The sequence below is a fragment of the Pseudozyma flocculosa genome, assembly GCF_000417875.1.
Source record: "Pseudozyma flocculosa PF-1 unplaced genomic scaffold scaffold00020, whole genome shotgun sequence".
In the NCBI taxonomy this organism is placed as follows: Eukaryota; Fungi; Basidiomycota; class Ustilaginomycetes; order Ustilaginales; family Ustilaginaceae; genus Pseudozyma; species Pseudozyma flocculosa.
This window is the reverse complement of record NW_006920888.1, coordinates 247,688-259,360: the sequence shown is the minus strand read 5'-3', so window position 1 is coordinate 259,360 and position 11,673 is coordinate 247,688. Positions and strand designations below refer to the sequence as shown.

The following is an 11,673-nucleotide window of genomic DNA, read 5'->3' as shown; positions in this document are numbered from 1 at the left end:
CGGGACTGACCGTCCACGCCCGACGGCCGGTACGGTCGGGCCCGCCCCGCCTCCCGCTCCGCCTCGCCCCCCCCCCCCCCCCCCTTCCCCTCCTTTTCACGACCTCTTTTACTCCTTATGACGGCGGCGACGGAGCGTGGGGCAGCGCCGCTATCGGGGTGTCCGCCTCTGTCGTCGCCCTGCTCCTCGTGCCCCGCCGCTTCCGCTCCTTTTTTGCATAGGCCGCCCGTCGCTCGCTTGCTCGCCCCTTTTCCCTCATCTTCGCTCGCCGGTGCTTGAACCCAGGCAGGCACGCAGCCGCATGCGCATACCCCCTGTCACCCTGCTGCCGCTGCTGTGGCGACGGCGGCGACGATGAACCGCTTGTCGTCGTCGTCGTCGTCGTCGCCGTTGTCGTCGAAGCCACGCTGCTTCGATCCTTTCTCCTCCTCGTCTATCTTCGGCTCGCTCTAGTCAACGGACCTTTTCTTCTCTTTTCCTCCCGTCGCATCTCCTTTGTCGATCCATGTCGGTGCAGCTCGCGGATCAGCCCTCTCTTGCCTCTTCAGTCTCGTCCCAACGCCACCGGCCCGTCGACCGTCTAATGCCTCCCATCATCACCAGTGCCGTGCCCCTGCTCGTTGATGTCGATGTCGATGTCGATGTCGGTGGACGTCGAGGGCGTCACCCTCCAGTTAAGCGTCAAGAGGAGCGAAGAAGGCGGAGAGGGGACGACGTGCAGGTCGTACCGCGACGGACGTTCGCAGTCGAGGAAGGAGGAGAGGGGTACAAGTACATGGCAGGCCAGCGGGCGGATTGGCGGGGCCTGGCCTGGCCTGGAGAATAGCAGGTGAGTCAAGGTCATGGCTGGGCGCCGTTGGTGTCTTCGCTGCCCGCCGTCGCCGCTGCTGATGGATCCTGGCCGATGGTGTCGGGTTTGAGGGCGTGTTGCTTGATCCAGTCCTGCGCGGGGTCGAGTCGACGGGTAGAGGGTGGGTCAGTGCCAATGATCCCGGCAAGACAGAGGATGAGGGAGAGGGAGAGGAGAAGGGGAGCGGCGAAACGTACCTCGTCCTGCCACACGGGTCCGCGTCCACCCGCCGACGTCTTCATCGGCCTCGCGATGTTGACATTGACCACCCTCTGTTCACCGCCGCCACCGATGCACGATGCAGGCGTCGCATTTGTCGGGTCAGCCTTCGTCCCATGGCGATGTCACCGGCCCGAGGTGCGGGTGGCGCGGCGCGGCGACGTTACTCACGCCGAGGATCTCGTTGAGGTGCATGTTGTCGACGGCATCCTCGACCTCGCGGGGCGAGGAAAAGACGACGAAGCCGAACCCCCTCGCCCTGCCGCCCTCGGCCTTTGGGATGTTGATCTCGAGTATGTCCCCAAAGGGCGAAAAGTACGAGTGCAGCGTCTGCTCTGTCGCCGCATCGGAGAGACCGCCTGGGCGCCATGGCGAAGATGCAGAGGCAAGCAGAGGTGAGTTTGGCAGGCTCGGGCTGGGAGGTCGAATCGGCTCGGGCTGGGAGGTCGAGAGATTCGGAGGAGGGTGGGTGGGGCCATGGGAGACGTACCGACAAAGATGGTGGTGCTTCGCTCCGTTGACATTGCTGGCTGGTGCGGCGAGAGGGGTCGGGATGTCGAGGACGGTGATGGTGGTGGTTTGAGGTTGGGTGAGTCGAGGCGAGGTGAGGTGAGGTCGAGGGTCGAGTTGGCGTGGCGGCAGCGGCCACCAAGGAAAAAGTGGAGCGGGCGACCGACGACCCGCAACTCGACCTTTCCCATGCTCTGCCCTGCCCTGCTCTCCTCTCTCTCTCTCTCTTCTCCTCACTCCAGCTCCCTCCTTCCTCCTCAGACCCGCCACCACGTCATTGCTCTCCCTTTAACCACCGCTTGATCGCCCTCAACGTCGGAACAGGCACACGCACGCTCGCTACGAGAGCACCATCTCGCCACCTCGCCGTACCCCACCCCCTCCCGCCGGGCCTCGCAGCGTCGTCCCGCGTCCCTCTTCCACCCGCCCCCGGCCCGACATGGAGACAGGCACGCACTGCGCCGATACGTCGTGCAACCGCCTCTCGTTCCTGCCCATCACCTGCGCCTACTGCCGGAGCGAGTACTGCGAGTCCCACTTCCTACCGGAACAGCACAGCTGCGCCGCCCCGGGCGCCCTCGACTCGACCCTCAGCGACACCGAGCTCGTCGAGCGCTTCGCGCGCTCCTCGTCCTCCGCCAACCGCGACGCTTCCACGCCGGACCGACTGCCGTGTCAAAAGAGGGGATGCAGGAAGTTTAGCCTCGAATTGGCAGCATCGCCATCGTCGTCGTCGTCGTCGTCGTCGCCCCAGACCGGCACCTCTACCGGGGCGGGCGCGGGCGCGGGTATCAGGCTAGTCGATGGAGCGGGCGGCAGCAGGACGGTCCAGCCCGCCTCGACCGCGGCGGGTCCGGGCAGGCCGTTTTCGCATGCTGCGCCGAGGTGTGAGCGGTGCAGGGGCCTGTTTTGCCCCATGCACCGCTCCGCCATCGCCCACGGCTGCACCGCCCCGCCACCACAGACCGAGGGGCAGGCGAGGATCAAGGCGGCAGAGGAGCGCAAGAAGAAGGCGGCAGCGGTCCTCGCCAAGCACTTTCCCAACCGCAAGACCTGACAGTCGATCCACAACAATCTCCACGCCTGACATCGAGCGCACACAGGCCCACGTGCAGAACTGCTCGCAGATGCACAGCGATGAGGGGCGATGCATCTATTGCCTCGACTGTCGAACTGCGGCACGAGCGAGGCCTTGCAGCCGCCTCAGGCCGACGACCTGACTCCGCCTCCATCGAGGAGCCACTGGACCTCTTCGCAGTCGGTGGCCGTGACGCAAAACGTGCCGCCGAGGTCGAGCTGGGCATCGACGCCGTCAAACGACCCACCGGCGCGATCGGACCTCTCGACGGCCGCGCTGTCGGTGTCGCGGTACGAGCAGCGGATCTGCTGTGGAAAGGGGCAGGGGCAGTGCGAGGGCCTCGAGACGCAGGAGAGCGTCCGCGGGCAGAGGTACTGCTGGCATTGAGCTGGTAGCGGGCCATGAGCGAGGAGGAGATAGGGACGAGGGAGGAAGGGCAATCCGTGCGAGGTCAGCTCAATGTCGTGACGGCCACTGCTGCAACGACAGGGACCAGCGGATCGAGCGAGACTTGCCTGCGTTGACGCGTTCATGGAACCACCTCGCGTCGCCCGACGGCGGGGGCTCCTGCTCTCTTGCGTGGCCGCCAAACATGCCGCCGCCACCGGCGCCGCCGCCGTTGTGGCCGCCAAAGAAGTTCTGGAAGATCTGGGCGTGGACGGCTTGCGCTGCCAGGGCGAGGAGAACCAAGAGGTAGGCCGGCAGCAGGAACTGCCGCCTTGTCGTTGGCCGTCTGGCGGCGATGGAAGGAGGAAGAACCATGGTGACGGTGGGGCGGAAGGGAGGAATAGGTCCAGGAGAAGGAGGAGGCGGCGGCGGCGGCGTGGGTGGTGGCAGGTCGAGAGGGGCTACGAGTGCCGAGGAGCGGGCTCGTGCGTTCCTTGGCCTGGCCTGACCTTGGCTTGCCTTGCCAGCTGGCCGCCTGGCTGTGTCGACCTGTTGGCCGAGTTCCGCTTCCCGACTGCGCGGCCTACTGGCCGTGCGGCTGAGCGAGCGCCGGTGGAGGCCCTACGTTGGCAGTCGGCCATTTCCGCGAAATTTTTCGTGCCGCGCCGCCAGGACCCAGCCTTTGCCTTGCCTTGCCTCGGTATCCTTGCTTTCTTGTCGCTCCCCTCCATCCCTCCCCAACCTAGCACCACCTAGCCAACCAACACTTGGGCATCCCTTGCACCCAGCTCGAGTATCAGCTCTCGCAAAGACACCCCACCTGTCTTCCTCGTCGCGGGCACAGAGGTACCACCGGGCCGCCTCAGCCCAGTCTCGATGTCGATCATGGGCTCTGAGCAGTCACGGCCCCGTACAGAGGCACAGGCCAAAGCCGTCCCGGCGGCAGCGACGGTGGACGCAGAGGTCGCAGCTGATGCCGTCGGCGATGTCAAAGCGACAGCAGACGAGAGCGTCGATCGTGCCGCAGATCACCAGCCTTTGCCTCCGAACGATAACCCAGAGGTCGTCAGCGTGTCGGTGAAAGAGGCCACATCCACAAAGCCCGTCGAGACGATGGCACCTGCCCGCACGATTCCGGACGAAGCCAAGGTCAAGACCGAGCGGGCGGACGCGGATACCGCACCGTCATCGCTGGCCGCCACACCACCCGAGTCGGCAGCCGAGACAGAGCTCGACTCATCAGAGCTCAAGACGGACGACGCCGCCGCTGTCCCTTCCAACCTCGAGATCAAGACCGAGGGCGACAATGCAGCGATCGCGGCGGAGGCCAAGTTGACGGCCGAGGAGGCCACTCAACCGCCGGCGGCCACTCCGACAAAGGCCCAGGAGGACGCCGAGACAGCAGGCGCCCTCTCGACGAAGGAAGAAGGACAGGAGAAAGAGGATCGCGACGACTTCGTGCCCGGGGACATGGAGCACATTGTCGCCACCGGCGCATCCGAAAGCGCCGGTCAATCTATGGAGTCGCTCCGGGACGCCGTCCGCAAGGCGCGGGAGGCGGCAGGTACGCCCAGAGAAGCCCTGCCGCCAGGCTTTGAGGACGACATGGAAGGGCAAGCTTCGGGCGAAGAAGCCTCCATCGCAAAGGACGAAGACAACGAGGAGCCGGCAGAAGACCTCAAAGATGCGGTGCGCAAGGCGATGCAGGCGTCTGGAATGTCTGCCACAGGCGACAACGGTGATGATGCCGCCAGCAGCAACAGCACTAGCGACAGCGACGACGAAGACGGTGGATCGTCTTCTTCCGACGACTCCGATTCCGAAGACTCGGACGAAGAGGACGCGGGCGAGGTGGACGCTGCTCTCGGCGTTGGAGCCGACGATTACGACGACGATGACGACGAGGCAGGAGCGGGCGGCGCTGGTGAAGCTCCTAAGACCAAGAACGAGGTCGTGGCGCCCGACGTCGAGCTGCCGGCAATACAGACGCTGTCGCCCGGAGACCTGGCCATGGTGCGACCTCTGGGCCAGGTCCACTCGATCGTGGACAGCGTCGTCGTCGTCGCCCAGGACGTCACCAAGAAGGAAGGAGAGGCGGGCAACGCCGCTGGCAGCGCAAGCGCAGGCGCAGGCTACAAGGGCAAGCAAGCGGTCCGGGGCGCGCCCATCGACAGCACGGGCCGTCGGGGCGAGGCGGACGAGGGCGAGTACAGCGTGCTCGACACGGGCAGCCTGCTGTGCTTTGAGGACGGCAAGGTGCTCGGCCTCGTCTTTGAGACGTTTGGCTCGGTCCACGCGCCCCTCTACTCGATCCGCTATCCGTCGGCGGCGGCCATCGATCGGGACGTGGTCCAGGTCGGCCGCGTGGTCTGCTACCTGCCCAACGCCAGCACCTATGTCCTGACGCGGGTGCTCAAGGCCATGAAGGGCAGCGACGCCAGCAACATCTACGACGAGGAGGTCGGGGAGGACGAGGTCGAGTTCTCTGACGACGAAGCCGAGGCCGAGGCGAAGCGGAAGCACAAGGAGAACAAGCGGGCCAGGCAGGAGGCCAACGGCACCGACCGCGGCAACAAGCGCCAGAAGGGCAGCGGCAAGCATCCGCAGCACCAGAATCCGCAGCAAGGCCAGCAGCAGCAGCAGCATCAGCAACAGCTGCGACACGGAGGTCATCCCCGTCCCTCGTTGCCGGCGCGGCCCATGGCTGCCGCTCTGCCGGCGCGACCCAACTTCGACATCGATGCTCCGCCGAGTCGCAGCGGCACGGGCGGCGGTATCGGTGGCCGCACCATCCTCTCCTACGACGATGCCGGAGCCGGTGGAGATGCAGGGGTCGTCGCGATGGCCCCACGCTCGTCTGGCGCAGCCGCAGGGGCAGCGGTCCTTGGAAGGCCACCTCAGCTGGCCGGGCTGCCTCCGGTGCCTCGCGGAATGGGAGGAGGAGGAGGGGGAGGAAGCGGCGCCGGCCCTGCCGCCATCAAGGACAAGGGCCGCGGCATCGCCGGACTGCCGCCCAAGCCTGCCAGCCTGCCCCAGTCGCCGCACTCTTCGGCGGCAACGTCACCCGCGCTGCCCCAAGGCTCCTCTGCCTTCAACGCCACCCCACCGATGGGAGCTTCGTCGGGCCGCTTCAACAGCCCTCCAGGCTCTGCCGGTTCCCCGCTGCCGCCGGTCATCGGCCCGCCTCAGCACTATCCGCGCTCATTTGGCGGCCAGCATGCCGTCAGCCCGCCCGTTGGCGGCGGTCACCCTCAGCAGCTGCCGCCTCCCCCCACGGACAGCGCTGGTGGCCATTACAACCCGCACTTTGCGGGCTACTGGGCTCAGCATCAGCAGCAGCAGCAGCCGCCAGCCTACTGGGGCCAACCAGTGGCCGCACCCGGGCCGTCCTACGGCGGCTACCCGGGCCAGATGTACCCGCCAGCTCACTACGCTGGCCAACAGTACCCGCCGCATGTCGCACCTTCGGCGACGGCGATGGCGTCTGGGCCAACGAGAGCCCCTGCACAGCATCAGCAGCGACCGCAGCAGCAACAGCAGCACCAGCAGCAGGCTGAGGGTCCACCGACGCAGTACGGCGGGTACGGCATGGGCTATGGGAGCGCGGGCTACCCTGCTGGCGCTGCGGCGGGCGGAGGCTATCCCGGGTACAACCCGGCTGCTGCCGCATACGGCGGCTCAGGCTACGGCTACCCCGGCGGCACCGGCCGGCCCGACGCGAACGCAGCGTACCCTTCGGCCTACCCGACGAGCGGCGGCGTTCCCGACGCAGGCGAAGGCGGCAGCAGCGGCAGCTATGATCCCAAGCGACCCAGCTACCCCGGCCAAGCGTCGCCGGCGTCGGGATATCCGCCTCCTCCTGCATAGCCCTCCCTTTTCTGGATCGTCATCGGAGCAAGAGGCAGGCAGGCACGCACTGACCCGCCTCCGCCCTGGCCTGCTCCGCCCTGTCGGCGGCCCTGCTGGCGTCTGCTCGCCGCTGCCTGCCCCTTCCGTTGTAATTGTACCCCATCATCCACCGCGGCCGCCATTGCCATCTCGCGCTCTAGACTAAGCCAGCTGTACCACCAGATTGCATCCGCCCAAGGACCTCGCTGGCGGTCGCGAGCTCAGCTCGCTTGGTTGTCTCTGCGCCGCCTGCGCGCGCCGGCAACGTTTCCGAGCCTGGCCTCGCCTCGCCGACTGCGCCTGCCTGGGCCCGCACCTGCCCGTTGCGACTTTCTGCGCGGCCAGGCCAGGCCTGCGGTGGCTTTTTCGGAAAGAGAGGGTTCGTGCGCCCGCCTGCATGCACGCATCTTCCAGCTTCCGAGCCTCCTGTGCGGCTTGGCTTGGCCTGGCTTGGCTTGACTCCTTGACGGCCAGCCGCCTTCCTTCAGTCCGATCTCTTGCTTCTCGTCCTTCACCTGCCATCGCGCTCACTTCATCGGTCGGCTACCATCGGCTACCACCGAACCGCTGCCACCAGCCGCCGCGAGAGACCAGCTCCTCCTCGACGCCATCGCCTTCAGCCACGCTCCCGGCACACATCTCTCAGAGACCAGCCAGTCCGTCCGTCCGTCCGTCCGTCGCATCTCCTCAACATGTGGCCGGCGCGCGGGCCCAACGGCAGCGGTGGGAGGGGAGGCGGGATGGGTGCCCAGGGGGGTAGCTTCTACTCTCCCCAGCAGTATTACGGCCAGCCGATGCCGCCCCGCGGTCAGCAGCAGCCCTTTGGCGGCTTCCAGAACGGGCCCTTTGCGCCGGGCGGAGGCGGCGGAGGCGGCGGCCGCGGAGGAGGCTTCGGACAGCCTGGCCAGTCGCCTGGCTGGGGCAACAATGCCCAGCTCAATGGGCCCCGGTACCCGCGGCAGCAGGTCGACCACTTCTCCGGCGGCCAGGGCTACGCTGGACAACGACAGCAGCAGCAAGGCCGCCACGCGAGCTTCAACGACCAGCGCGGCGGCGCTGGCAACGGGCATGGCAGCAGCAACAACGGCTGGAACGGCTTCACGGGGCCTAGCGGCTCCCGTTCCGCCGAGTCGCAGGGCTCGAGGAGGCGCTCGCCGTCGCCAGTCCTGTCCAAGGAGGAGAGCGACATCCGCGACCTGGTGCGCGCCGTCGACCGCGACATCATCGAGCGCAACCGCAAGCTCAGCATCATCTGGTCAAAGGCGCATTCGGACGCCCTCGACAACCTCTTGCAGGCCATGGATCGGGCCGAAGAGGCAGGCAGCAAGGAGCGCGCCATCGACCCGCTGCTCGAGGCGTTTGCGCTCATGATCGAGTGCCGCATCGAGGGCCGCCTCGACCCCTCGCAAAAGGGCCGCACCAACGAGCTCAAGGAGGCCGTCGTCAACGGCATCTACGACCTCTGCGAGGACGGCAGCGATGCCGTGCGCAAGCTCGGCTACGGCGCCATGCGCGACCTCAGCCGGAGCGACGCGACGCTCCTCAAGCGCAACGCCGACGTCCTCGTCCAGCTCCTGCAGAACGAGGAGCCCACTGAGCACGACCTCATCTCCAAGTCGCTCGTCGGCCACCTCAAGCAGTCGCCCGTCGACGCCTTCGACGTCATCATTCAGGACCACTGCAAGGGCGAGCTGCGCCACCTCGCCCTCTCGTTCCTCGCCTCGCCCCAAGCCGAAAAGGTGCTCGACGACAAGGTGGTCGGCAATGCCGACTACGAGGCCGCGCTGGCGCTCCGGCTGGCCGACATCATCCCTCTCTGCAACGACGAGGAGATGGAGCTTATCAAGGTGCTCCTGCGCCCGCTCAGCACGCTCTGGCTGCCGTCGTTTGACTTTGCCACGACCGAGGAGTATGAGAACGCCTCGGCCAGCGCCTCGCTCCTCCTCGTCCGGCTGGTCGAAGGCTTCCTGATCCGGTTCCGGGCGGCCGGGAGACGAGGAGCCGGCGAACGGGAGGGTGACGCGGGCAGCGGCGCCGCGGTGCTCGAGTCGCAGAGCAAGGAGATCGAAGCTGCCCTCGCAAGCAGCGAGCTGCTGTCGCCCGCCAGCGGCAGCGAGATGCAAGATGCGCACGAGCTCTTCAAGAGCCTGCTCGAGGTATCGACCTACGAGCCCGCCTCGGACGGCACCGCAGCCACTCCGGCTTCGGCGGCCTACATCAAGGACGTGCAAAAGGCGCTCCGGTTCGTCCACAAGTTCCTGCCAGACACCAAAGCTTCCTCGACGGCGGCGTCTGCGGCTGATACGGCGACATCGGCAGCGACAGCGCCGACGCTCCTGAGGCATCTTGGCGGGCAGCTCCGGATCCTCGTGCTGCGCTTCGCCGCCGAGGTCGCAGCAAAGGCGGCCGTCGCCATCAACAAGGCGCCCACAAACGCCGACAATCTCACCGAAGACGACAGGAGAGCGCTCGCCCGAGCCGCCGTCGCAGCCATAAATGTGGGTGTCTTTGAGCTTCGCTGGCCTCGGCTCGTCAAAGAAGGGGGCACTGCACGGTCTCAGAGCTGGGCGGCGAGGGTCCTGCGTGCACTGCTGCGGCTGCTGCGGGGCTACGTCCGTTCGGTTGTTCGTATGAGCATCGACTCGGTTGCCGGTCCCGTTTCCCGCTCTCTAGCCACCCGTCTCCCTTCACCAGGCGCCGTCTTACCCTGGCGACAGACAGCTTATCGACAGTACTCTCCGCACCACCTCCTTGTCCCACGCTCCATCACCCTGCGATCTTTCCCTCTCCTCGTCTTTCGTACCATCTCCGCCCTCCTCCTTTTCCATCCTTCTTCGCGGTATCCTTGCTGCGCCCTCCCATCCAGTCCATCTATCCGGAAGAGGCAAAGGCACTGCCCGGGCCGCCAGGGCAGCAAGAGGCGTACGAGATTCTGCTGGCCGAGGCCTTGCTGATGATCCTCCTGCATGCGACGCCACCGGTGAGTAGCCGCAGTGCATCGATGCTTCGAGACCAGATCTGGACGTGTCACTGACAGCAGCTCTGCTCCCGTCACTGCCGATGCCACTCTGTCGACTTGCAGGGCCGCAACGCTGGTCCGATCACGTTGCCCGAGATTGAAGAGCAGCCGTTCAAGAATCGGCTGCGACGCCTCTACGGCGCCTCTCAAGAGGTCAGGAGCAACTGGCACGGTCACGAATCGATCAAGGAGTCGGCCAAGGGCGTCTTTGTCATTGCCAAGGTGAGTCCGTCGCGCACCTGTGGGCGATTTCGCCGACTCTACTGCCTAGAGAGGAACGGGGGCTGACGCAGTCCACGCCCTGCACTTTCGCCACCACTGCCCGCATCGATCCGACGCGCAGGAATACCTCAAGCCGCGACACAATCGGCTGGACGTGTCGGCGCAGCCGCTGTGGTGGAAGCCGCCGCCCGCGTTTCCCGTCGACGAGGCGCGTCCGAAACGTGGTCGCGACGACGACGACGAGGAGCACGACGACGCACGACCACGTCCCTCTCGGACCGACTCGTCGAAGCGCTCTCGACCGTCCGATGTCGCCGACTCTGCTACGCAATCGCGCGCTCGCTCGCCCTCTCCGCCTCGGCCGGCACCGGCACCGCGAGGACGTGGGACGACGCAGGCGCCCATGTCGTCGGCGGGATGGGAAAGCGACGACCTGTTCGCATCGTCCCGGCGGCAGGAGAGGGGCGGCGTGCGCGGCTTCTCGAGCACCGATAGCAAGCTGGCGCAGAAACAGGGCCTTTCGATCCGCGGCGGCGGCGGCGGCAAGCAGGGTGCGAGCATCAAGGGCGCCTCGCAGCACCCCGATTCGGCCAGCTCGCGACAGGGCATGTCGATAAGAGGCGCCGCCAGCTCCACGGCGACTGCGCCTGCGCCGGAACCCGCTGGACAGGGCAGAGGGTTGTCGATCCTTGGCGCCGCAAGGGAGCGGACGGGAGGAGGAGGCGGCAGTGGTGGTGGTGGCGGAGGAGGAGGTGGAGGCCGGGCTATCAATGCCGCCGTCAATGCCGCTGCGGCCGCCGCTGCCTCGACGACGAGGGATACAACGAGGCAGCACCAGCAGCCACATCAGCAGCAGCAGCAGCCTCGCTCAGCCGGCGGGTCGAGGTCAGGAGGTGCACCGGCTCGGGCTCCCATCGAGAGGAGGGGGAGCGGAGCGTATCGAGGTCGAGGCAGACGGGCTTGATCGGCCCAGCCCCTCGCGGACACGGGGCCCACAGAACGTTCTTCTCGCTGGCCGTCTCGACGCACCGCGACGATGCCGTCTCCAACCGGCGGGCAGCTCGACCAGGAACGACCACCCCATTCATTCTCGCGCCTCGAATCGACCGACGGTCTACGACTTCCACGCCGACGTCCCCTCTTCCTCTTCCTCGTCGTCGTCGTCGTCATCATCATCGTCATGATCGTCGTCGTCGACACTCTCCGCGTCGCTCTCGTCTTCCGCGTCCTGCCCGCTGTCGCTCTCCTCTCCTCCAAATTCACTATCCTCCCGTGCCGCCCTGTCCACCTCGAAGTCGCTCTCGCTCTCAGTCTCGGCGTCTTCGTCATCGCTGCTCTCGTCGAGGAAGGCGTCGAGGTCCTTGTATCGCCCCTTTGTCGTGGCGCCGCCGGCGGTCGACGAGCTCTTGCCCTCCCGATTCGACGGGACGGGCGACGACCGCGTCGACTCGAGCGGCACCAGCACCACCTTGCCGCCCGTCCCCGCGCCACTGCCGCCGG

The 11,673-nt window shown here is 66.8% G+C and overlaps 7 protein-coding genes across 7 annotated transcripts in view; 4 read left to right on the top strand and 3 right to left on the bottom strand.

The window, feature by feature from the left end:
- Positions 1 to 358, top strand: part of PFL1_05530 (uncharacterized protein) — a gene marked incomplete at both ends in the record, with an annotated part of 6,202 nt that extends 5,844 nt beyond the window's left edge. The window contains one exon of the mRNA XM_007883066.1: positions 290 to 358. Within this exon, the coding sequence (XP_007881257.1) occupies positions 290 to 358 (69 nt within the window). The remainder of the gene's footprint in view (positions 1 to 289) is intronic.
- A 482-nt stretch (positions 359 to 840) lies between these two features.
- PFL1_05529 (uncharacterized protein) lies at positions 841 to 1,593 on the bottom strand (the record flags this gene model as incomplete). Its single annotated transcript, XM_007883065.1, has 4 exons — positions 841 to 942; positions 1,048 to 1,122; positions 1,241 to 1,428; positions 1,560 to 1,593. The coding sequence occupies 4 exons, from the start codon at positions 1,591 to 1,593 to the stop codon at positions 841 to 843; spliced, it is 399 nt and encodes a 132-aa protein (XP_007881256.1).
- Positions 1,594 to 2,018: 425 nt separating this feature from the next.
- On the top strand, positions 2,019 to 2,636 carry PFL1_05528 (uncharacterized protein; the record flags this gene model as incomplete). Its single annotated transcript, XM_007883064.1, has 1 exon — positions 2,019 to 2,636. One exon carries the CDS (start codon positions 2,019 to 2,021, stop codon positions 2,634 to 2,636), a length of 618 nt encoding a protein of 205 aa, XP_007881255.1.
- A 146-nt stretch (positions 2,637 to 2,782) lies between these two features.
- On the bottom strand, positions 2,783 to 3,419 carry PFL1_05527 (uncharacterized protein; the record flags this gene model as incomplete). Its single annotated transcript, XM_007883063.1, has 2 exons — positions 2,783 to 2,996; positions 3,133 to 3,419. 2 exons carry the CDS (start codon positions 3,417 to 3,419, stop codon positions 2,783 to 2,785), a joined length of 501 nt encoding a protein of 166 aa, XP_007881254.1.
- Positions 3,420 to 3,920: 501 nt separating this feature from the next.
- On the top strand, positions 3,921 to 6,911 carry PFL1_05526 (uncharacterized protein; the record flags this gene model as incomplete). The annotated part of the gene is made up of 1 exon (XM_007883062.1): positions 3,921 to 6,911. The coding sequence occupies one exon, from the start codon at positions 3,921 to 3,923 to the stop codon at positions 6,909 to 6,911; it is 2,991 nt and encodes a 996-aa protein (XP_007881253.1).
- Positions 6,912 to 7,624: 713 nt separating this feature from the next.
- On the top strand, positions 7,625 to 11,137 carry PFL1_05525 (uncharacterized protein; the record flags this gene model as incomplete). The annotated part of the gene is made up of 4 exons (XM_007883061.1): positions 7,625 to 9,430; positions 9,799 to 9,912; positions 10,015 to 10,173; positions 10,295 to 11,137. The coding sequence occupies 4 exons, from the start codon at positions 7,625 to 7,627 to the stop codon at positions 11,135 to 11,137; spliced, it is 2,922 nt and encodes a 973-aa protein (XP_007881252.1).
- A 150-nt stretch (positions 11,138 to 11,287) lies between these two features.
- The window catches only part of PFL1_05524 (uncharacterized protein), a gene marked incomplete at both ends in the record, with an annotated part of 3,381 nt that continues 2,995 nt past the window's right edge, over positions 11,288 to 11,673 (bottom strand). Inside the window, one exon of the mRNA XM_007883060.1 lies at positions 11,288 to 11,663. Within this exon, the coding sequence (XP_007881251.1) occupies positions 11,288 to 11,663 (376 nt within the window). The remainder of the gene's footprint in view (positions 11,664 to 11,673) is intronic.